This window comes from Erinaceus europaeus, chromosome 13 (assembly GCF_950295315.1).
Source record: "Erinaceus europaeus chromosome 13, mEriEur2.1, whole genome shotgun sequence".
In the NCBI taxonomy this organism is placed as follows: Eukaryota; Metazoa; Chordata; class Mammalia; order Eulipotyphla; family Erinaceidae; genus Erinaceus; species Erinaceus europaeus.
In genome coordinates this window covers 84761228-84786454 of record NC_080174.1, presented here as the reverse complement: position 1 = coordinate 84786454, position 25227 = coordinate 84761228, and the positions used below count along the sequence as shown (strand labels likewise).

The following is a 25227-nucleotide window of genomic DNA, read 5'->3' as shown; positions in this document are numbered from 1 at the left end:
ATACCTGCAGACCTGCTTCACTGCTTGCAAATCAACCTCCCTACAAGTGGGGAGCCAGGGGGCTCCAACCAGGATCCTTGCTCTTAGCACAATGTGCGCTTTACTCGGTGCACTAACACCAGGCCCCCATGGAATAAGCTTTTAGCAGTCCTATCATGGGATCCTACCAATATCTCTTGGCAGCAATAAACACCTCTGCCTAATGTGGTTTGTTTTTACAGGCAAATGGCTAGAAAACAGCAGTGAGAGACCAAAGCACAGATCACCTGACAAAGAGCTCAGTCCTTGTCACCGAGACTGTCCTCATCTGCTCTGGAAACCACTATCTGCTGAAGAAAACTGACTCTCGTTCCAATCTGTGTTTTGTCAGCGAATACTATGGCTCGGAAAAGGGTTCTGTGACATTCCAGGGTTTAAAAGAGCTGACGACTTTTTCTTTGGCTTATTTTAAAGGTTTATTGACTTACTTTCATGAGTAAGAGAGACACACAGAGAGAACAGAATACTGCTCAGTTCTGGTTTACAGCAGTGGTGGGGATTGGGGCCTGGGATCGACAGGACTTCCAACAAATGTTACTAACTGCACTTTCTCCTAGGCCCAAGAGAGGTCACTTCTGACAGGAGGAATTCAGGGCCAGTGTTCTACCATCACTTCAAGGGCTGGGGAAGTCTTCCACTCACAAAATGCTTCTATCAATTCTCTCCTTTTTTCTGTAGCCTAAAAATTGACTAGCATATGGTTCCCTAGAAAAGAAGTATCACCTTCCCCTCTCTATTTCTCTCTGTTTTTATCCAATAATAAATGGGGGGTGGGGAGATCAGAATATTTAAACAACTCATCTTTTTTTTTAAAAAAATTAATTGATTATAAATAGAGAGGGAGAGAAACAGAGAGACATCTGCAGCCCTGCATCACCACTCATGAAGTTTTTCCAAGGACTTGAACCTGGGTCCTTGTGCACTGTAATGTGAGCAGTCAGCCACCGCTTGGTCCCTAAGCATCTCATCTCATCGGAATGAAAAGACGTAACAACAAATTAAAAAAAAACACTTTAGGGATCATAATGTCAACATTCACATTCAAAAAATCTTCAGGGGCTAGTAGTGGTGCATCTGATTGAACATATACATTATAGTGCGCAAATGCTTGGGTTCGAGCCCCTGCTTCCCACCTGAGGGAGAAAGCTTTGTGAATGGTGAAACAGTGTTGCAGGTGTCTCTCTCTCTCCCCCCCATCCCCTCTTGATTTCTGGATGTGTCTATACAATAAATAAAGAAAAAAAATGTTTTTAAAGTATTGGGGGTCGGGTGGTAGCGCAGTGGGTTAAGCGCACATGGCGCAAAGCGCAAAGACTGGTATAAGTATTCCGGTTTGAGCCCCCAGCTCCCCACCTGCAGGCATGAATGTCTATCATCGTGCTATCTCCCTGGTCCCATAACTGAGTTTTAGAAAAATTCGGTACCTTGTTAAAGGTCACACAGCTTATTTAGTATGCCACTTGTTAGTAAAAAAAAAAAAAAAAAAAAATTAAAATAATTCCATCTGATGACAAAGCATATGATTCTATCAACAGACGCTCAGAGTGATGTAGACATCATGAGAAACTTAAGACATCTTTAAAAAATAATAAGTTTAGCATATATATTTTGTAGAATTCTGTCGTAGAATGATACAGTCGAACTGTTCCCCTTTGTGACTGTCGGTACATTACTTTTCTGTGTATAGGGTGATGTGACAGAATAGTGGGTCATATTCAAACACGAGTCTACTACTTAGTGGGTCATATGACTGCCCGCAAACTGTTCTCTTCTTTCACTTTTCTCATCTGAAAATGAGGAACATGAAGACCTTCTTCCCTCTTTCTTTCCAGGATGCTGTCAAGAACTTAACAAGATCTTGTTGGCCTCTTCCATAAACTGTGAAGTATCAAATAACATAACACACATTAGTGACTCTGCCCCCAAGTTGGATGAGGCAAAAGAAAGCAAAGAAATGCACAGAGCACTCAGGATTCTGCCCAAGAAAACAGAGATGCTACATAGCAATTGGCCCTGGAAGTCCATAAGTAAACTTTAGGACAGGAACTGAGAAGGACAGAGATGATGGCTGTGCATGCGGTACAGATATGGCTTTAAAAATCACAGGGCTGGGAGTCAGGCAGCAGTGCAGTGGGTTAAGCACATGTGGTGCAAAGCGCAAGGACCAGCGTAAGAATCCCGGTTCAAGTCCCTGGCTCCCCACCTGCAGGGGAGTCGCTTCACAGGAGGTGAAGCAGGTCTGCAGGTGTCTGTCTTTCTCTCCCCCTCTCTGTCTTCCCCTCCCCTCTCCATTTCTCTCTGTCCTATCTAACAATGACAACATCAGTAACAACAACAACTACAACAATCTTCTTCTAGCGTTTGCCACAACAATAAAACAAGGGAACAAAAGGGAGAATAAATAAATGTAAAAAAACTTTTAAAAAATCACAAAACTATAAAACGTATTGTAATTCATTCTACTCCAGTGGCAAGATCTATTTATCCCTCTCTGCACACATTTACAGAGCATTTGGGATGAAACTATGCATGCAATTATCACTTAAGTAATACCTGTAATGACCAATCTATCCAACTGCTCAGGAAAAAGCCAAAGAAAGTGGAGGGTCAAGCCTTCAGCCCCGCTAAGATTTAACAACAGTTTTTGATGCCTGTGGGGAAGGAACTTAGTTTTTGATTAAAAAAGTAATGATACATCTTTGACAGCCAGCAAGATGACAATGCCAAGGCAGTCTTCCTAACCATCAACAATAGGAAAGCTTGTTTCTAAAACAATATATAAATGTTTGGAAAATCACTACTGGTGCTCTTTGTCAAATTCATTTTGGAATGCTTACAATGTACCAGCACTTTACAATTATTGGCTCATTCGTTCTTTTCTTCCTCAAAACAACTCTGGATCAAGAGGGTAACAATTATCTGAATGACAAATGAGAGGGCCCTGGTGCAATCTTGCTTCTGCCCTGATCAGGTCGGCCATTTTAGGCATGTCAACCTCTCGGAAGGAGAATCCTCCTATGAGACAGATGAAAAGGGCATGAGAATGTGTACACACACACACACACACACACACACACCAAGCAAACAGGTATCTGCTTACTACTAAGCCCTGGTATGAGGGTGCAACAATGAAGTCAATCAATAAGAACCTTCCAATGTGGAATCTCAAACAGCAAGTGAGAAGCAACAAATGTCCTCCAAGTGAGGAAATGCTAAAAGACAAGACAGTTACAGGTGTCAGGAACCGCAGAAAATCATCATGAAGGTGGCACGTGGACTAGTCTTGGTGCTTGGTACCAGGCCAGCTAAGAGGTGAAGAAGGAATGGCCACTATAGAGAGTCAGCACTGAGCCAGCAGATCACAGTCATATGCCTGCTTGGAACATGTTAGTGGCTTTCCAGCTCATTTAGAATGAAATCCAAACTCCTCACCTCAGACCTTGATGCTAGACCTGCTTCTCTGGCTAAGCTTAGAGACGCTAGGAACCTTTCCACTTGTTATTCTCTCGGGCTGAAGGTGTTGGAGTAACTCTTAATCAGTCTCTAGGTTCAGCTTAAACTGCACTGCCTCAGAGGCCGTCCCTGTACACCAACCCCTCTCTCTCTCTCCCTCAACAGAGTAACTAATTCTTTCCAATTGCACATACCACTTTGAGATGGGATTTTTTTTTTTTTACCTGTTCTGTTGAGTGTCGTGTCTGCTTCTCCCTCTAAATGGATTTTCACGAACTGTGGCTTTGCCTACCCTGTTCAGTCCAGGTCTTAGCACACAAGAGAATTCATTTAAATATATATATATATATATATATATATATATATATATATATATATATATATATATACATACATATTGCAGAAAGGATGGAAAGAGTGCATGGGCCATTGAATAGATGTGAGCTAAGACACTGGCAGGAACAGGATGGAATACGTTTGGGAAAAGCTTACTAGACAACTGAGAAAGTCCCTCTGCAGACAGGTTGGAAAGGGGGCGGAACCTCTGACGATGGCTTTGGGCCCAGATTCATTCTGGTTCTGCATTGCAGGCACCAGGCCTGCTATTGGGGTGGGAGGATGAATGGGGGGGGGTGAATAGGGGGACAAACACGAGGAAGACTGCTTCCTGGAGGTACCTTGGATTCTTTTCTGTCACAGAGCCAAACAGACAGGCAGTTTTGGGGGAAATAAGCAACCACCTGCACCCGCCCCAGATGCCGAAGGGAAAAGGAGGAGAGAGAGTCGTGCCCGGAACCACCTCTAACCTCGGGGGTGGGGACTGAGGGGGTCCCCGAGGCCCAGGCTCAGCGCGGAGGGCCACCCCGGCCCTGCACGCCCCCGGGGCCGACCCGCAGGTCCAGGAAGGGGCAGAGACGGAGTAACAGGTCCCTGGCCGCTCCCGCACTCACCCTGCGCCGCGCCGCCAGCCCAGCGAGTCCTCCACAGCCTGCGGGTCGCCTTCCAGGGCCGCAGAGAAGAAAACAGCCTCCGGCTCTTGTTGCTGCCCTGCTCAGTCGCTCCCATCTGTGCGCCAGCGCCCCGCCCCCGCCGCCTCCCGCAGCCGCCAGAGGGTCGCCTCCCGCCGCCCGCGCCGCCGCCGCCGCGCTTCTGCCAGGGGCCCGGGAGGACGCTCCGAAAGATGCGGCTGCCGGGGGCGGAGCTTGAGGTCGGGGGCGGGGATTGTCTGTCGGGGCGGGGCTTAAGGGCAGAGCGGGGCTTCTGTGCCAGGGGAGCTGGAGGTCCAGGGGCGGGGCTTGTGGAGAGGGGCGGAGCTTGTGGGTGGGGCGGGGCTTGGGGTGGGGGGGAGCTCCTCTGCAGGCGCACCGCCACCATCGGGCCACCACCGCTCCTCCCCAGCAAGCACGTAGAGCAGGTGGGTGCTTTAGTCCACAGATGCTCACAAGGGAGAGGCGGGTCCAGGCAATAGTGACTGACAAACAGATCGCATGGGATGTGCCACTGATTTTTCTCTCCAAATTACTAATGTCCAAGCTGAAAATCCAACAGGCTAAGTCATCTGCCCAGACATAACAGAGCTGCTAAGTGAAGGCAATTCCCAAGTCCTGAGGTCTGTTTTCATAACTTGCTTCACAATGAAGGAACCTCACGCTGTGTTAGAATAGATTGTAAACCTGACAAATACGCAACAGATTATGAGTTATAAAAGTTGTGTGTGTGTGTGTGTGTGTGTGAGTTTTATGTCTCGGGTTTTTGTTTGTTTTGTTTTGAGATCTATTTTATGTGCTGGCATTTTTGCATGTATATCATCCAGTTGTATGCCGCCTTTTTGGGGGTGAGAGACATGATTCCTTTTTACAGATGAAGACATTGAAGCCGACTCTTCTTCACCACTTGATCTCTGTGGCCATTTTGCCTGTAACTGATAGACTTTAGGAGGAAGATCAAAATCAAAAACCCTCTACAGTTAATTGGCAATAATAATAATAATAATAGCTAATGATTATTAAATATTGCTCATGTACCAGATTTTACATCATGGTTGCATGCTTAGATTAGTGTTTATCAATAATAAATTGATTGGAGTTAATATAAGACAATGGCCCTACATCTAGGAAATGCACATCACGGCGTTTAAAAGTGTAAAGAACTGTGATGCACTTCACATATCTTCAGCTGATTTAAGGAAAAATTTCATACGTTTGTGTGGGCTTATGAGTACATGATAAAGCAAAGGAAGGAAAATTTAAATAATAGGTGAACCTGGATAAACACTGTCTGCTATTGTTACTGCAACTTCCCTTGACGTTTGAAATTTATTCCCATGTAAAAATATAAAACAGTGTATTTGATTTCCATGGAAAAGAAAGTAATAAGAATTGGGAGTCGGGCAGTGGCGCAGCGGGTTAAGCGCAGGTGGCGCAAAGCTCAAGGACCGGTGGGTGTAAGGATCCCAGTTCGAGCCCCCAGCTCCCCACCTGCAGGGGAGTCGCTTCACAGGTCTGCAGGTGTCTATCTTTCTGTCCCCCTCTCTGTCTTCCCCTCCTCTCTCCATTTCTGTCTCTCCTATCCAACAATGACAACAATAATAACTACAACAATAAAACAACAAGGGCAACAAAAGGGAGTAAGTAAATAAATAAATATTTTTAAAAAGAAAGAAAATAATAAGAATTAGTTACTCTAGCTATTAAGATCTAGTCTGATGCTATAATACTAAACATTGTGATATAGGCAAAGAGATAAGCTCATAGATCAGTGAAACATAATAAAGAACCCAGAATGAGGGCCACATAAATAAGTCCAACTGATTGTTTTACAAAGGCTTGAAAGTAACCTGATAGAGGAACTACTAGTAACTTTTTCAACAAATGATGCTGCAATAATTGGACCTTCATTTACACATACAATAACCCTAGACTTCACATCTTACACACAAAATGGATTCTTGTCTTCAGTGTAAAGGCACAAAACTTTTTTAAAGTTTTATTTGTTGGTTTGATAGGACAGAGAGAAATTGAGAGGGTAGAGGGAAAAACAGAGAGGGAGAGAACCAGAGAGACACCTGCAGCCCTGCTTCACCACTTGCAAAGCTTCCCCCCTGCAGATGGGGACCAGGGACTTTGTCCCAAGCACAAAATGTATAAGAAACAATAGAAGGGGGAGTAGGGTGGTAGCACAGTGGGTAAAGCACAGGTGGCTCCAAGCGCAAAGACCAGCATAAGATTCCCGGTTCGAACCCCCGGCTCCACCACCTGCAGGGGAGTTGCTTCACAGCTCTCTGACCTATCTAACAATGATGACATCAGTAACAACAGCAATAATAGCTACAACAACAATAACAAGACAACAAGGGCAACAAAAGGGAATAAATAAAATAAATAAATAAATAAATATTTATAAAAGAAACAATAGGTCATTTAAGATCTGGAGCTATGCCAAGAGTCATTCAACTTGTCATTAGAAGCATGATTAATCAGATGCAAAATTGAGAAAGTGACTCCATCAGCATTCACTATTGTTCTATGAAAAGCCCCATCAAGAGGAAGAAACAAAGAAAACTACAGATTAAGCAAAAAAAAAAAAAAAAACACTTGCAAACCAACAGTTGGCTGGTGTTTATGATAAATTTTTTAAAGATCCTCAAAATTCAACACTAAAAAAAAGAAAAATCCAATTAAAGCATGTAGAAAAGACACAAATACATTTTTTTTCCCATTGAAAAGAGTACACAGATGGCAAATAAGCACACGAGAAAGATTCAGTACCACTAGCTATCAAGGGAATGTAAATTAAAACATGTGAATTGGGGGCCCCGGCAATAGCGCAGCGGGTTAAGCACACATGGCGCAAAGCTCAAAGACATGCGTAAAGATCCCAGTTCGAGCTCCCGGCTCCCCACCTGTAAAGGGAGGTTGCTTCACAAGCAGTGAAGCAGGTCTGCAGCTGTCTGTCTTTCTCTCCCCCTCTCTGTCTTCCCCTCCTCTCTCTATTTCTCTCTGTCCTATGCAACAGTAACAGCAATGGCAACAATAGCACCGAGCCCAAGTGATAACCCTAGAGGCAGGAAAAAAAAAAAAAGAAAGAAAGAGATATTCAGTTCATCTGGTTACACATGCCTCATTGATGGCTGTAGAAGTTGTTGAGAATACAGTAAAGGGGCCGGGTGGTGGCACAACTGGCTGAGCGCACATATTACAATGCGCAAGGACCCAGATTTGAGCCCCAAGTCCCCACTTGTATGGGGGAAAGCTTTGCAGTGGGGAAGCAGTATTGCAGGTGTGTCTCTTCCTCTCTTCCTGTCTCCCCCTACCCTCTTGATTTCCAGCGGTCTCTATCCAATAAATACATATTATATATATATATATATATATATATATATATATTTTTTTTTTTGCCTCCAGGGTTATCGCTGGGGCTCCATGCCTGCACTAGGAATCCACTGCTCCTGGAGGCCATTTTTCCCATTTTATTAGCTAGGACAGAGAAATTGAGAAGGGGAGAGGAGAGAGGGAGGAAAAGAGAAAGACGCCTGCAAACCTGCTTCGTTGCTTGCGAACCTTCCCTGTGGCAGGTGGGGAGCTGGAACTCGAACCCAGATCCTTGCACGGGGTCCTTATGCTTCGTACTATATGCACTTAACCGGGTGCGCAATCGCTAGGCCCCCTGCACGTCTCCTCTTAAGTCTTCTACCTTTATATCTTCCTAGCAGATTTGAGAAGCACTGCAAAGTGTCAGGCTCATTGTTTCCACCACTGTCCTTCCTGGCACACTCAGTGCACTGAAAAACCTCCTTGTATAGGCCTACTAACTCGCTGCTTAGACTTTGCTGGGCAGGGCAAGAGGAGAAACACATTCTTTGATTTGCCCTTTTAGTCCAAACATCATGTGGTTTTGTGGCGTTCTTCCAGCTCAGAGTTGGAACAAGGACAGAAGATTCTGGCTCCCACAGTCACAGCTTGCTGCAGGCCATTTCAGTGGGGAACCTTCCCCACCCTTCCTAAAGCCTATGGGAAAGAAAGAGGCAGGGACAGCTGATCTTCCACCCCAGTAGAAACGCCCAAGTGCCCTTAGGCACATTCATGAGCATTAGCAATGTGGAATGTCTTTTCAAATGTCAAAAATGCAAAAACAAGTAAGCCCACTTATTAGTGCATCCAGTTCATACGCCATAGTAGAAAAAGAAAAGAGCCTCTGAACTCTATTCACAGGATTGTTTGTAGAGCTAAGTTCAGAAGCGCAAAGATGACAAAGTCAATGGCATCCTCATGGGTGTGCCCTTATGCAGGAGACAAAGCGGGTTGTAAGAGAAGAAGGAGCTAATAGGCTGAGCCCAGCAGGACAGAGCACTGTAAATCCAGGCTCTGAATTACTGAATGACCATTCCCAACGTGCTGAACTTCTGTGAGTTGTAGTTTTGTAAGCCATTTGTTCTCTTGGTTTTTGTTTGTTTTTCCTTTTGTGTTTTGACAGGACAGAGAGAAACAGAGAAGAGGGGACTATAAAGAAGGAGAGAGAAAGACACCTGCAGGCATGCTTCAACACTTGTGAAGGGTCCTCCTTGCAGGTAGGACTCAAACCTGGGTCTCTTATGTGTGGTTAATCATGTGCACTGTCACCCTAGCTAGGCCCTAGTTTACCCATCTGTTAAATGGAGGAATGCAAATAGCACCTACCTCATAGGATAATTTTTACTCTCTCAATAATTTTTACTAGTTTATGTAAAGGGTCCGGTAGGGTCAGTTAGAATTTAGGATTACACCGTGGCCCTGATGACGAATAATAAAAGAATGGTAAAGTGTGTCAACTGTCACGTGTGTCAGCTCTCTTCCACCCACCCCCACCCCCAGGTCACAGTTTTAAATAGGATGGTCATGCTAGACTTTGCTGAAAGAGAAACTGAATAAAGACTTGAATTTGAAAGAGAAAAAAGAAGTCAGCAGGCAGGTATGAGAGAACATTCCAGGTAGAAGGGATACCCTGCCTGGAAGTGGGAGTGGTAAGTTTGAGGAACAGCAAGGAGATGAAAGTGGGTAGGATCAACTAACTACACAAAAGAAAGTAGGATATGTCTCCTAATCTCTTCTTCTGAACAGCATCAGCATGATTGTTACCCCTTGATAAGCTTTAGAAGAAACACTGTACATAACTGGCCGGGAGATATACTGGGCAAAAAGAATTTTATATATATTTATATATATATATTACATGTATATATAATCTAAATGACAATTATTGTCCCTATGTCAACTTTTATTAGAATCATCAAACAAGCAAAATGCAATCAAACAGGGTTCTCTTAGACCACACTATTTCATCCCTAATTTAAGGGATGAAAATAAACCTAATACCAGATTAGATACAACAAAGGACACTCAAGCTTTAACAACTGGGAGAAAGTCAAAGTTTGTTAGATAAAGAAAGGACTACAAAAGCTGGATAAAGGCAAGAGACTGGCTCACTTAATAATGACTTTTTAGGGAGACGGGCGGTAGCGCAGTAAGGTTAAGCGCACGTGGCGCAAAGTGCAAGGACCGGCATAAGGATCCTGGTTTGAGCCCCCAGCTCTCCACCTGTGTGTGGGGGGGGTGGCTTCACAGGCGGCGAAGCAGGTCTGCAGGTGTCTGTCTTTCTCTCCCCCTCTCTGCCTTCCCCTCCTCTCTCCATTTCTCTCTGTCCTATCCAACAACAGTAACTACAACAACAAAACAACAAGGGCAACAAAAGGGAATAAATAAATATTTTTTAAAAATAATAGTGGCTTTTTGGTCACTGCCAGGACACCCCATCATCTGGGACCCTAGACAGGGAATCCTTGGATTTCCCCATAGATAATATGGGCCAAAACCTCTAACACATCCCCTCTTTCTCTTTTAAATTTTATTAGTGATTTAATATTATTTACAAAATTATAAGACAACATGGGTACACCTCCACACCATTCCCACTAGCAGAGTTCTGGATCCCCATTTCCTCCACTGTACGCTATAACAATTCTCCTAAGGTTGCAGATATGGCTTAGCTATTATTTCTACAACTATCTGTCTAGATTTGTATATATATTTCCCATGACGCCACCTTCTTTTCCAATCCACACCTACACCTATTACTACATCCAAATGTCTCTCCTTTTTTCTTCTCTCTCTGGGTCTAAATGGAGTTGGAGCTCAGAGCTTGTTGACCCTCTTCTTCCTATCTTTTCTCCCAAACTGGGACTATGCATCAAAATTCTTTATGGGGGACCGGGTGGTGGCGCACCTGGCTGAGTGCACATGTTACTATGTGCAAGGACCCAGGTTCGAGCCCCCGAGTTCCCACCTGCAGGGGGAAAGCTTTGCAAATGGTGAAGCAGTGTTGCATGTGTCTCTCTGTCTCTCTTCCTCTCTATCACCCTTCCCTCTATATTTCTGGCTGTCTTTATCTGATAAATAAAGATTATAAAAAATTTTAACTCTTTATTGGGTGCAGAGTGTGGGAGTTCTGGCTTCTGTAACTGTGCCATGTGCACTTAACCCGCTGTGCTACCGCCCGACTCCATAGCTTCTGTAATTGTTTCTTCACTGGACATGGGTGTTGGCAGGTTGATAGATCCCTCTATCCACCACCACTGGTCACTTCCATCAGGAATAACCTCATAAGATCTCTTGTGGGTTTCTCAAGGACCTTAGCCTTACTAAAAAGTTGCAATGGTAAAGACAACCCCACTTTCCAATGGGAGGCTGGGCCAACATACTCTACCAGTCAAGGAAGACTGATCTTGAAATGAGTACAGCCTAGAATGTTCCCAGTTATGAGCATGGACTGCATGCTCAGACTGACAGGGACTCTGAGGTTACAAAGTCTCCTGTGCTAAATATAAATATATATGGGCCCTGGGGCAATGGGGCAATCAGCTAATTGTATTTGTATATTTTCTTCAAGTTTGAGAGCTACTCCTGCCTTAATCCAGCTTTCTAGCCCTTTTCTCAACTCTGACACCATCTTCCCAGACAATATTCTTAGTTCACCTCCATATTAGCTATCAAGTGGCAAAAAACTAAAGTCATGAGCCCCTTAGAACATACCTAAAATAGATTTCCTAGCTTCTTTCCACCTCAAGATCCCTAATTTCATCTGCCCTATTCCTGCTTTTTGGTTCCTGTTTACTGAACACTTTGTCTTGCTTTTTAGCCACCAAGTTACAGAAGCTACTAGGATTCCATTGTGACTTCCCTTGGAAGATCTCACTAATGTGTCCCAGAACCTCACCTCTCCAGAGCCCTACCCCACTAGGGAAAGATAGAAACAGGCTGGGGGTATGGATCGACCTGCCAACACTCATGTCCAGCAGAGAAGCAATTACAGAAACCAGACCTCCCACCTTCTGCAGACCCAAACCAATTTTGATCCATACTCCCATGGGGGGAGAAATGTTAGGGGCAGATAATTAGAGGGCTCTGAACTCCAATTCCATCAGGACCTGGAGAGAGAAGAACAAAATGAAGGACATTCTGAAGTGGCCGTGGGTGTAAGATTTTTTTAAACCCTAATACTCTATCCTTCTCTCCCTATAAGGTTTCTAAAATAAGTGCAGAGAACCACTCTCCCTTCTACCAAGGCAGACAGTTAAGTTGAGGCACAGAACAACAATTCCCAGAAGGGTCCTTTTGTCTTTTGATAGATTTTTTTTCCAGTCTCCACACAGAAGTTCTCTAATAGAAAAAGAACTGAATACAGAAACCTTTTGTCACAGCCTGGTCTGTGTCCCTTAAAAGAGGAGGGTGAGGAGTGCGTAATTTGAATATAATCTGAGCCTTCTGCAACTCTGGTTGCTTTACAAACATAATCTCACATTGCATCTTCAAGCATCAGACTGCTTTCCTGTTATGGAGGAGAAAAAAAATGAAGGCACAGGAAGCCTAGTAACTTTCTCAGGGTTCCCCAGAAACAATCAATTATCGTTCTAATTCCTTTTAATAATTCTTCACTGCCCCTGAACTCCGGATATGATGAGGAAGAGCAGAAAGGAGGAGTCATGCTAATTTTCCTTGGAAAAATGGGTCTGCTATATCTGGACTGTGTTGGCTTCCATGTTAAGTTACATGTTGAAAAATATTTCTTGAGTCTCTCTGGCAGAGTTTACTTCTTTACCAGGGTGTTACCTTGGATCAGTTTAGGCCTGGTAACCACACCTCCTATACCCAACTGGAAACTTCTACTATTATCCTCCCAGCCTAGAGTGGTGGGGACTTCCTATTGCTACTATATTTTTTTTAGTATTCCCTTTTATTGCCCTTGTTGTTTTATTGTTGTAGTTATTATTGTTGTTGTTATTGATGTCATTGTTGGATAGGACACAGAGAAATGGAGAGAGAAGGGGAAGATAGAGAGGGGGAGAGAAAGACAGATACCTGCAGTCCTGCTTCACGACTTATGAAGCGACTCCCCTGCAGGTGGGGAGCCAGAGGCTGGAACCAGAATCCTTAGGCTGGTCCTTGCGCTTCGCGCTACCTGCTCTTAACCCGCTGTGCTACCGCCCAACTCCCTGCTATTCTTGGGACTACTCTAATGTCACCACTAACTACAATAAGGCTCCTCTGTTCTGCTGTAAAATGAAATTAGAATATATATATATATTCTAATATATATTAGAGAGAGAGAGAAAGAGAGAGAGAAAGCTTCATCTTTCTCAAATGATGAGAAAGAGAGAGAGAGAAAGAGAGAAAGCTTCATCTTTCTCAAATTCAGTGCTGACAGTAGAGAATCCTGTGATCAGTAAGTCAAGTGTCAGATGCAGAAATTCCCTCCACTGGAAACTGCAGTAGCTCTCCCAAGGTCACAGATGTGGACTGACTACTATATCTATAACTACCTATAGTTTTATATATTTGCCCATTTCTTCCACTGTCCTACCCTTTCCTCCTCTCCAAGTCAAATCTTACACCCACAACCAGGGCTTCAAAAAATGATTCCATCTCCCTGTTTCTTCAGTTTCATTATCAGAGATCTTTTGTAAATAACCACCTAGTTATTTTATTATGCATTTTTACGTATGTTTCTTCTTGTCAGCTATGAATGAATCATATAATATGAAAGGAAAAAAAATTAAGTGAGGGTCAGGAGGTGGCGCTCTGGGTTAAGTAACATTGAAAATAAGAAAACCATACAAAAGATCAACGAAAGTAAATGTTGGTTCTTTGAAAGAGTGAACAAAATCGACAAACCTTTAGCCAGACTCACAAAACAAAAAAGGGAGAAGACCCAAATAAATCGGATAGTAAATGAAAGAGGACAACAAACACCGCAGAAATTCAGCATATCATGGGAGACTTTTATAAACAACTCAATGCCACCAAGCTAGAGAACCTGGAAGAAATGGATGATTTCCTAGACACCTACAAACTTCCAAAATTAAATAAAGAGGAACTAGATAACATGAACAGGCCCATAACAGCTAATGAAATTGAAACAGTTATCAAAAACCTTCCCAAGAATAAAAGTCCTGGACTAGATGGCTTTACAAATGAATTCTATAAAATCTTCAAAGAAGAACTAATACCTCTACTTTTAAAAGTCTTCCAGAAGATTGAAGACACTGGAATACTCCCTGCCAGCTTCCATGAAGCCAACATCACTCTGATACCAAAAGCAGACAGGGACACAACCAAAAAAGAAAACCACAGAGCAATATCTCTGATGAACACAGATGCTAAAATACTGAACAAAATTATAGCCGACCGGATACAGCAGTATATTAAAACGATTGTTCATCATGATCAAGTGGGGTTTATCCCAGGGATGCAAGGTTGGTTTAATATACATAAATCAATCAACGTGATCCACCAAATCAATAAAAGCAAGACCAAAAACCACATGGTCATATCAATAGATGCAGAGAAAGCCTTTGACAAAATACAACATTCCTTTATGATCAAAACACTACCAAAAGTGGGAATAGATGGAAAATTCCTGAAGATAGTGGAGTCTATATATAGCAAACCTACAGCCAACATCATACTCAGTGGTGAAAAACTGGAAGCATTTCCCCTCAGATCAGGTACTAGACAGGGCTGCCCACTATCACCATTACTGTTCAGCATAGTATTGGAAGTTCTTACCATAGCAATCAGGCAGGAGCAAGCAATTAAAGGGATACAGATTAGAAGAGAAGTTAAACTCTCCCTATTTGCAGACAACATGATAGTCTACATAGAAAAACCTAAGGAACCCAGCAAGACGCTTTTGGAAATCATTAGGCAATATAGTAAGGTGTCAGGCTACAAAATTAACATTCAAAAGTCAGTGGCATTCCTCTATGCAAACACTAAGTTAGAAGAAGTTGAAATCCAGAAATCAATTCCTTTTACTACAGCAACAAAAGCAATAATATATCTAGGAATAAACCTAACCAAAGAAGTGAAAGACTTGTATACTGACAATTATGAGTCACTACTCAAGGAAATTGAAAAAGACACAAAGAAGTGACAAGATATTCCATGTTCATGGGTTGGAAGAATTAACATCATCAAAGTAAATATACTACCCAGAGCCACCTACAAATTTTATGCTATCCCCATCAAGATCCAAACCACATTTTTTAGGAGAATAGGTAACGAATGCTACAAATGTTTATCTGGAGCCAGCAAAGACCTAGAATTGCCTAAACAATCTTGAGAAGAACAGAACTGGAGGCATCACATTCCCAGCTCTCAAATTGTATTATAGGGCCGCTGTCATCAAAACTGCTTGGTACTGAAACATGAATAGACACACTGACCAGTGGAATAGAATTAAGAGCCCAGAAGTGAGCGAGCCCCCATACCTATGGACATCTAATCTTTGACAAAGGTGCCCAGACTATTAAATGGGGAATGGAGTCTTTTTAACAAATGGTGCTGGAAAAAAATGGGTTGAAACATGCAGAAGATTGAAATTATATTTCATCAAACACAAAAGTAAATTCCAAGTGGGTCAAGGACTTGGATGTTAGACCAGAAACTATCAGATACTTAGAAGAAAATATTGGCAGAACTCTTTTCCGCATAAATTTTAAAGACATCTTCAATGAAACGAATCCAGTTACAAAGAAGACTAAGGCAAGTATAAACCTATGGGACTACATCAAATTAAAAAAGCTTCTGCACAGCAAAAGAAACCACTACTCAAACCAAGAGACCCCTCACAGAATGGGAGGAGATCTTTACATGCCATACATCAGACAAGAGGCTAGTAACCAAAATATATAAAGAGCTTGCAAACTCAACAAGAAAATAACCCCATCCAAAAATGGGGGGAGAACATGGACAGAATATTCACCACAGAAGAGATCCAAATAGCTGAGAAACACATGAAAAAATGTTCCAAGTCTTTGATTGTCAGGGAAATGCAAATAAAGAAAACAATGAGATACCACTTAACTCCTGTGAGAATGTCATACATCAGAAAAGGTAACAGCAGCAACAAATGCTGGAGAGGTTGTGGGGTCAAAGGAACCCTCCTGCACTGCTGGTGGGAATGTCAATTGGTCCAACCTCTGTGGGAAGCAGTCTGGAGAACTCTCAGAAGGCTAAAAATAGACCTACCCTATGATCCTCTAGTTCCTCTCCTGGGGATATATCCTAAGGAACCCAACACACCCATCCAAAAAGATCCGTGTACACATATGTTCATAGCAGCACAATTTGTAATAGCCAAAACCTGGAAGCAACCCAGGTGTCCAACAACTGACAAGTGGCTGAGCAAGCTGTGGTTCATATACACAATGGAATACTACTCAGCTATTAAAAATGGTGACTTCACTGTTTTCAGCCCATCTTAGATGGACTTTGAAGAAACCATGTTAAGTGAAATAAATTAGAAACAGAAGGATGAATATGGGATGATCTCACTCTCAGACAGAAGTTGAAGAACAAGATCAGAAGAGAAAACACAAGTAGAACTTGAACTGGAATTGGAATATTGTACCAAAGTAAAAGACTCTGAGGTGGGGGGGGGGGTACAGGTCCAAAAAGGATGACAGAGGACCTAGTGGGGGTTGTATTGTTATGTGGAAAACTGAGAAATGTTATGCATGTACAAATTACTGTATTTACTGTCGGATGTAAAACATTAACCCTCCAATAAAGAAATTAAAAAAAAAAAAAAGTAAATTTATTAGGCCCAGGAGCTAGCACACTGGGTAAAGATTTGGACTCTCGAGAGCTGGACGGTAGTGCAGCGGGTTGAGCACACATGGCACAAAGCCCAAGGACCGGCGTTCAAGCCCCCAGCTCCCCACCTGCAGGGGAGTCGCTTCACAGGTGGTGAAGCAGGTCTGCAGGTGTCTGTCTTTCTCTCCCTCTCTCTGTCTTCCCCTCCTCTCTCTATTTCTCTCTGTCCTATCCAACAATGACGACAACAATAACAATAACTACAACAATAAAACAACAAGGGCAACAAAAGGGAATAAATAAATAAATAAAATATTTTTTAAAAAAAGATTTGGACTCTCAAGCATGAGTTTCCCAACCTTCTCCACCCCAAAGTCTTTTACTTTGGTGCATTACAACACTCATTTTATTTTATTTTTTAATGCTGTGCAGGAGATCAACACAGGGTCTTAATCGGATATTCTGCTGCTGACTCACTTCTCTGATCCAATTTTTTTAAAATTTATTTTTCCTTTTTGTTGCCCTTGTTGTTTTTCATTGTTGTTGTAGTTATTATTGTTGTTGTTGTTGATGTCGTCGTTGTTGGATAGGACAGAGAGAAATGAAGAGAGGAGGGGAAGACAGAGAGGGGGAGAGAAAGACACCCACAAACCTGCTTCACCGCCTGTGAAGCGACTCCCCTGCAGGTGGAGAGCCGGGCCTCAAACCCGGATCCTTACAAGGGTTCTTGCGCTTTGCACCACGTGCACTTAACCCGCCCTACCGCCCGGGTCCCATCTGATCCAATTTTTTATTGAGAGTGAGAGAAAGACAGAGATGAAGTCAAAGAGTAGCAAAGACAGACAGAAAGAGGAAAAAGCCCTGCTGCACCAGCCACGAGGTTCTTTAATTCCTTGTCTCTGGTGTCCTCACTGTTCCTGCATGGTGCTAAGGATTGAGTCTAGACCTCGACCCTGCCAATCACATACTCCACCACCGAGTCACCCCCACCCCCACCCCCAAACCCCTCACGTCCCTCAGCTCATATTTTAAACCCTCTCCAACAGTTCCTCTCCTCAGAGTGCTTATAAACTGCTTTTGTTTAATTTTTTTAAATATTTATTTATTTTCTTTTTTTGTTGCCCTTGTTTTATTGTTGTAGTTCTTATTGTTCTTGATGTCATCATTGTTGGATAGGCATTCATAATACCAGCACCAAGCCCCAGAGGCAAAAAAAGAGAGAGAGAAGGACAAGGATTTTTTAATTTAAAAATATTTATTTTTTATTGTTATTGTAGTTATTATTGATGTTGTCATTATTAGATAGGACAGAGAGAAATGGAGAAAAGAGGGGAAGACAGAGAGGGGAAGAGAAAGATAGACACCTGCAGATTGTGAAACGACTTCCCTGCAGGTGGGGAGCCAGGGGCTCCAACCGGGATTCTAACACTGGTCCTTGTACTTTGCGCCATGTGTGCTTAACCCGCTGCTCTACCACCCAACTCCCTTTTTTTTTTGCCTCCAGGTTTATTGCTGGGGTTCAGTGCCTGCACTAGGAATCCACTGCTCCTGGAGGCCATTTTTCCCATTTTATTGTCCTTGTTGTAGTTGCTATTGTTATTGTTATAGCTGTCATTGTTGTTGGATAGGACAGAGAGAAATGGAGAGGTGAGGAGAAGACAGAGAGGGGGAGAGAAAGACAGACACCTGCAGACCTGCTTCACTGCTTGCGAAGTGACCCCCCTGCAGATGGGGAGCTGGGGTCTTGTACTGAGATCCTTTTTAAAAATATATTTATTTACTCCCTTTTGTTGCCCTTGTTCTTTTATTGTTGTAGTTATTATTGTTATTGACGTCGTCATTGTTTCATAGGACAGAGAGAAATTGAGAGAGGAGGGGAAGACAGAGGGGGAGAGAAAGATTGACACCTGCTGACCTGCTTCATTGCTTGTAGGGAACTGCAGGTAGGGAACTGGGGCCTTGAACCCGAATCCTTACGCTGGTCCCTGCACTTTGTGCCATGTGTGCTTAACCAGCTGCGCTACTGCCCAGCCCCCCTTTTTTCTTTACTCTTTTTTTTTTTTTGCCTCTAGTCACTTGGCTTGGTTGCCACCACTATGAATCAACCGCATCTAGTGGCTTTTTTTTTAAAAATTGGATAGGACAGAGAGAAATTGAGAGTGGAGGGTGGGGAGAGAGAGACTGACACCTGCAGACCTGCTTTACTATTTGTGATGTGTACGCTTAACTGTGTGCACCACCACCTGGCTCCAAGCCATTTATTTTTATGAGAGAGAATAAGAAAAACTAGAATACTAATAACCTCTGGCATACAGTAATGCTAGGAGTCGACTCTGAGGTCTTTGCGGCTTCAGACATTCAAGTCATGTGCACTCACATTGAGTTGTTTCTCTGACCCTTCTCTCTCTCTTGCTCTCTCTCTCTCTTATTAATTTTGTCAGTAACTAGATATTGATTTACAAAATTACATCCCAACAGGGGTATGAGTCCACCCCATTCCCACCACCAGAGTTCTGAGTCCCAATCTTCCCACTGCAAACCACTGCATCATCTCTATAACTATGTACTGTCTCCATTTGTACATCATTGTCCCCCTTTTCCTTACAGGTCCAATCCTCTCTTCCCCTCCAAGCCACTCATGCCACCATTACTACCGCCACATGTCCTACCTTCTTCCTCTTGTCTCTGGGTGCTGATGGAGCTGGAGTTTAGAAGTCCACTTACCTTTTTCCTCCTATCATTTCTCCCCCACTGGGAGTATGGGTCAAGACTGATTTTGGAGTGCAGAAGTTAGGAGTTCTGGCTTCTGTAATTTCTTCTCTGCTGGACATGGGCGTTGGCAGGTCGACTCACACCCCCAGTTTTTTTCTATCTTTCCCTAGTGGGCTAGAGCTTTAGAGGGGCGAGGTGCCAGGATACATTGATAAGTCATCTGCCCAGAAAAGTTTCCCTGGTGTGGTCCCCCCTGCAGATGGGGAGCTGGGGGCTGGGACAGGGATCCTTACTCCTGTCCTAGTGTACTGTAATGTGTGTGGTCAACCAGGTGTGCCACTTCTGGCCCCCAGTACCTCCTTGTATATAAATTATAAGCCTGTGAGTAGTTAAGCTGCTGATCTTTATTTATTTTGTGAATGTCTTGATTATGAGTTTTCACTTCCATGTTATAAAACTAAATCCATTGTATTTATTTATTATTTTATTCAGAACTCTGGTGGTAGGAACGCATCTGGGATGTCTCTCTTCCTCTCTAAATCAAGAGGAGGAGATAGAGAGAGACACCTGTAGCTTTGCTTCACCACTTGCGAAGCTTTCCTCCTGTAGGTGGGGCCCAGGGGCTTGAACCGAGGTCCTTGCACACTGTAATGTGTACACTTAACCAGGGGAGCCACTGCCTGGCCCCCATTCTATTTTTCTTGAATGCCATTATCTATGTAAATGGTTTCAGTCCATCTAAAGAATATTTTCCAAAAATTTTCAATGAACTCTGCCCAGCCAGAGTGCCCCTTCAGACTGTGTAGAGTGATAGGAGTCAAAGCCCAGTGGTAAGAAGCGCTACCGGGGGAATCCGGCGGCAGCGCAGCTGGGTAAGTGCACGTGGCACGGAAGCACAAGGACCAGCGGAAGGATTCCGGTTCGAGCCCCCCGGCTCCCCACCTGTAGGCGAGCCCCGTCAATATCCCTGGAGGCAAAAAAAAAAAAAGAGCTACCGGAACATTCGTGGGCGGGGTCAAAGAAGCTCTGTGCACAAGGTGTTGGGAATTGGACCATAGCTATGCCCACAGGGGTCAGATATCTCTACAACACGTGTTACAGAGGCTGTGAAGTGACAGGAGCCATTGTACAGTTGGTGGGAATGTAAATTGCCACAGCTCTTAGGATAATACTGTGGAGATTTCTCAAAATATTAAAAGCAGAAACTTTCTACAGCCTGGAGACAGAAATCAATGACTAGGACACAGGACTTCCATGGCTGAAACCCTTGACTAGAGAGAGGTATTATGTGCAATCCCTGGTCCACATCTGCCAGAGCTGAATACTACCCTAGTCTCTCTCTCTCTCTCCTCCCTTTCTCTCTTTTTATTATTCTTTTAACTTTGTCTTTATTTACAGTCAAAAATCAAGAGGGGAAGGGGAGATAGAGAGGAAGAGAGACAGAGAGACACTTGCAGCCCTGCTTCACCGCTTGTGAAGCTTCTGTCCTGCAGGTGGGGACATGGGAGCTTGAACCTGAATCCTTGTGCACCGTAAGGTGTGTGCTTAACAAGGTGCACCAACACCTGACCCCAGAAGATTTATTTTCTATTACTTTCTTTTCTATTTCAGTAAATTCTCATTTCACTTTTTTTTTTTTTTCACTTTCTACCACTTCTGTTCTGGTGAATTTCTGAATTTTTTTTTTTTACATTATTGCTTCTCAACAATATCTGATTCATGCTGGAGTGTTCTGTTACAGCTTTTTCTCTCATATTCCATCCCCGTTAGTGTTTATTAAGAGGTGGTGGGAAGAATAAGAGTCAACACTGCATACATCAGAGTGGTGCTCTGTTTTTCTCTTTCTTCCCTGCTCTCATGAAAATAAATGAATGAATAAAATTTTAAAGTAACCTTTTGTGGGGTTGAGGAGACAGCTAAAATCTTATTAGAACACCACTTGAATGCCTGAGGCCCCAGAAGTCACAGGTTCAGCTCCTAGCACCACTTGAAGCTAGAGCTGAGCTAGACTCTGCTCTGACGCCTTTCTTTCCCTCACCTCTTTCTGGTCTCAAGAGGTGGGGTAATAGATAAAGTACTGGACTCTCAAGCATAAGGTCCCAAATTTAATCACCACCAGTATCCTATGTGCCAGAGCTGTGTTCTAGTTCTCCCTCAGAAATAAATATTTTTGGGAGTTGGGCGGTAGCGCAGTGGGTTAAGTGCACACAGCGCCAAGCGCAAGGATCGGTATAAGGATCCCAGTTGGAGTCCCCGGCTCCCCACCTGCAGGGGGCTCACTTCACAGGCTATGAAGCAGGTCTGCAGGTGTCTATCTTTCTCTCCCCCTCTCTGTCTTCCCCTCCTCTCTCCATTTCTCTCTGTCCTATCGAATAATGACAACATCAATAATAACTACAATAACAATAAAAAATAAATATTTTTAAATTAAAAAATCCTTGTCCTTCTCTCTCTCTTTTTTTGCCTCTGGGGCTTGGTGCTGGTATTATGAATGCCAGGCTCCTGGAGGCCATTATATATATGTAATGGACAGAGAGAAATGGACAGAGGAGGGGAAGATAGACACCTTCAGACCTGCTTCACCGCTTGTGAAGCAACTCCCCTGGCAGGTGGGAAGCCGGGGGCTCGAACCGGGATCCTTATGCAAGTCCTTACATTTTGCACTGTATGTGCTACTGCCCGAACCCCATCCTTTCTTCTCTCTCACTCTTTCTCTTTCTCTCTTTTTCTCTCTCTTTCTCTCTCTCTCTTTTTCCAGAGGACTTCTCAGCTCTGGTTTATAGTGGTGATGCTGGATATTGAACCTGGGACTTTTGGTGTTTCAGGCATGAAAATCTTCATAATCATTATGCTATCTCCTCAGAAATCACACACACCCCCAAAAAAAGAGAAAAAAAACTTGCTTAAAAAGTAAATTTGCATGGACATTAGCTGTTTCTCTGTTTTCAAAACTTTGAGCTTTTTCTGGAACCCATGTTTATAGACAGATCAACATTGTTTGATTTTTCTAGTTTCCTAGTTCAAGGGTGGCCTCTTCAGTCAGTGAGGTGAAATGCAATTTCTTTAATGAATATCATTTTCCTTGTGGGAGTGGAAGGATTTATTATATAGTTTATCTTGTATAGGGTTTTATAAAACTTTAATTTCTGTGGAACTCTTAACGTCTGTCAGCTTTCTTATTTATCCTTCTTCACCAAATCTCTGAGAGATATACCCTCCTTCCAAAAGTCCTTGTTAGCTCCCAGATACACGTCTTCTTCAGATACACATTTAAATCCTTATGTCAAGTCTTTTACTTTCAATATGCTAATAGTGAGTGCTATCTCAGTATCCAACCTCTGGGGTGCTTTCTGGAACCTAATACTTCACTCTCTCGTTTCCAAGTAGTTTCTGCCCATGTCTGCGTGTACTCCACAGCTAGTGCTACTGATGTCTGGCATTTATCTCTCCACTCAAGTGACATTGGTAATATTCTCTCCCCTGGAGAGATGACAGATATGTGTTATGTGGTCATTATGACTTCATTTGCTTTCTTTGCCCTGTAGGTTTTCTGGAAGATGTGTAGAAAGATTCAGAGGTAGGTATCGCTTTTTGGTTCCTGCCCTACCATTCCATCTTTTCCTCACAAATTTTATCTTAGAATTGTTTTGTTGTTGTTGTTGCTTTGTTTTTAATGTCTGAACACCATGTGGGCAAGTTACTCATTATTTCTAGGTCTCTCCCATATGCACAGGAGATAAACATGTTACAATTTTTCTTCTCAAAAAACGAAACTCAAGTTAGACATCTGTCATCATCTTCAAAGTGTTCTCAATAAATGCCAACACTCATTAATTTTTAGGTTTGACTTTCCATGAACACTAGATAACTGGGCTGTTCTGCTGTTTTCATCTGGTGGAAACAGAATTTTTATTTATTTATTTATTTATTGCCTCCAGGGTTGTTGCTGGGGCTGGGTGCCTGCACCATGAATCCACTGCTCCTGGGGGTTGTTTTTTGCTGTTTATCAGTGTTATTATTATTTCATTGATGTCATTGTTGTTGTTGGATAGGACAGAGAGAAATGGAGAGAGGAGGGGAAGACAGAGGGGGGGAGAGAAAGACAGACACCTGCAGACCTGCTTCACCGCCTGTGAAGCGACTCCCCTGCAGGTCCGGGATCCTTACGCCGATCCTTGCACTTTATGCCATTTGCACTTAAACTGCTGCACTACCGCCTGGCCCCTTAAACAGAATTTTTAAATAGCAGATAGCTTATTCAGGTCTCTAAGTAATTTTCATTCACACCCTCTCCTCCCTACCTAACCTTATGGACCTATCATACTGATAATCACTCATATTTTGGAGGGTACACGTGATCATTGTGTCCAGAGGAAAAGCTTCATGAGTGGGGAAGCAGGGCTGTAGGTGTCTCTCTGTTTCCCTCTGCCCTCAATTTCTCTGTCTCTATCCAATAATAAAGCTCACTGATCTGTACTGCAATGTTTTATTTTTTAAATGTAAATATGAACCATTCATTTTGGTATTCAGAATCTCCCTGGTGCACCTGGTTGAGCACACATTACAAGGCACAAGGACCAGATTTGAGTCCCCAGTGCCCACCTACAGGGGGAAAGCTTCACAAGTGGTGAAGCAGGGCTGCAGGTGTCTCTCTCCCAGTCTGTCTCCCCCTTCCTCTCAATTTCTGGCTGTCTCTAGCCAATAAATAAATATAAAGATAATTTTAAAAATACAGAATCTCCTTTGTGAGGAAATCTGTGTTCTTTTCTCAGGGGTTATGGCCCTGGAGTGTGAGAGTCATAAGGTGTCAACTTTTAAAAGATACTGAGATCTAATCTCTCTTTAGTTTTTATTATTTTATTTTATTTTTACCAGAACACTGATCATCTCTGGTTTATGGTGGTGCTGGGCATTGAAGCTGGGACCTTGTAGCCTCAGTCATGAAAGACATTGTACATAAATGTTACAGCTAATCTAATCTCTCTGTAGGGCATCTTCCGGACCTTCTAGAGAGAACAGCTGTTCACAAGAAACTCAACGTGATTCAAATCCTACTCACATCCCTGTTCTCTACTCTGACTCCTGGAAACCCTGCCTGAGACCCTCCCTGATTGCTGGGCCCCAGAAGGTCCTGGAAGAGGATGGCAGAAGAGGAACTGTTATGTGGAAAACTGAGAAATGTTATGCATGTACAAACTGCTGTATATTTCTGGCTACTGTATTTTCTTACTGACTATAAACCATTAATCCCAATGATAATAATAACCCTACTAGCCTGCCAGGCTGAGATCAGTGGTTGCTAATCCTGACTCCTGAGGTTTTCCGCTCACCAACAGCACATTTCATTTCTGCTCCCATTTCAATGGCTAAAGTGTAGCTTATCTCAGACACAAAGCCAACAGAGTAGAAATGCAGTCCTAAAACCTCAGCCCACTCCATCTCCCACATCATGACTGATGATATCCAGATCCCTTTCCAGGGTCACGGAAGACTGTAGTACAAGACTGTAGTACATGTCCCTTAGTTCCGCTATTAACTGACTTCTAGAAGCTCCTGGGAAGCGCTAGAAGGAGACATTCAGAGAGACCAAGGTATGGTTCTTTCCCAGTCACACGGAGTTCTTCTACAGAGATTCTATTTCCTCCACTGCACTAGGTGCCTTTTGATAAGCCTGCTGAGTAGACCCAGATACCATGGTTGTTATACAGACAGTTCCAGTCTCCTACTTTGTGTGTTAGGTACTGTGGTCATATCATCCCATTGTTTCATTGGGTAGGATGCCTGCTTTGCCTCGCACAGGGGTCCACATTCGGACCCCAACCCTTGAGCCCATAGCACAGGAGGAAGCTGTTTGCTTTCCACCCTCCCCAAGTCCTCCTTCCACACCAGTCAAGAA

At 43.2% G+C, this 25227-nt stretch overlaps 1 protein-coding gene and 1 long non-coding RNA gene across 8 annotated transcripts in view; one reads left to right on the top strand and one right to left on the bottom strand.

Moving 5' to 3' along the window:
• The window catches only part of DNAJC6 (DnaJ heat shock protein family (Hsp40) member C6), a 214234-nt gene extending 205984 nt beyond the window's left edge, over positions 1–8250 (bottom strand). For 2 of the 7 annotated variants that reach the window (XM_060206345.1, XM_060206347.1), the window contains exons 1-3: positions 4443–4573; positions 2593–2690; positions 1708–1917 (exon numbers count right to left, since the gene is read on the bottom strand). Coding sequence is in view for 2 of the 7 variants with exons in the window: in XM_060206340.1 (XP_060062323.1) it covers positions 4443–4557 (115 nt within the window). In the remaining 5 variants the exon portion in view is untranslated. Of the gene's footprint in view, positions 1–1707; positions 1918–2592; positions 2691–4442; positions 4653–8031 lie in introns of those variants that run through there. The other 5 variants (XM_060206340.1, XM_060206342.1, XM_060206344.1 and 2 more) reach the window with 4 other exon arrangements.
• Positions 8251–8851: 601 nt separating this feature from the next.
• On the top strand, positions 8852–24739 carry LOC132542563 (uncharacterized). The gene is made up of 3 exons (XR_009553562.1): positions 8852–9058; positions 22877–22908; positions 24321–24739. It is a non-coding gene; the product is annotated as an uncharacterized LOC132542563 (long non-coding RNA).
• The last annotated feature ends 488 nt before the right edge of the window (positions 24740–25227 follow it).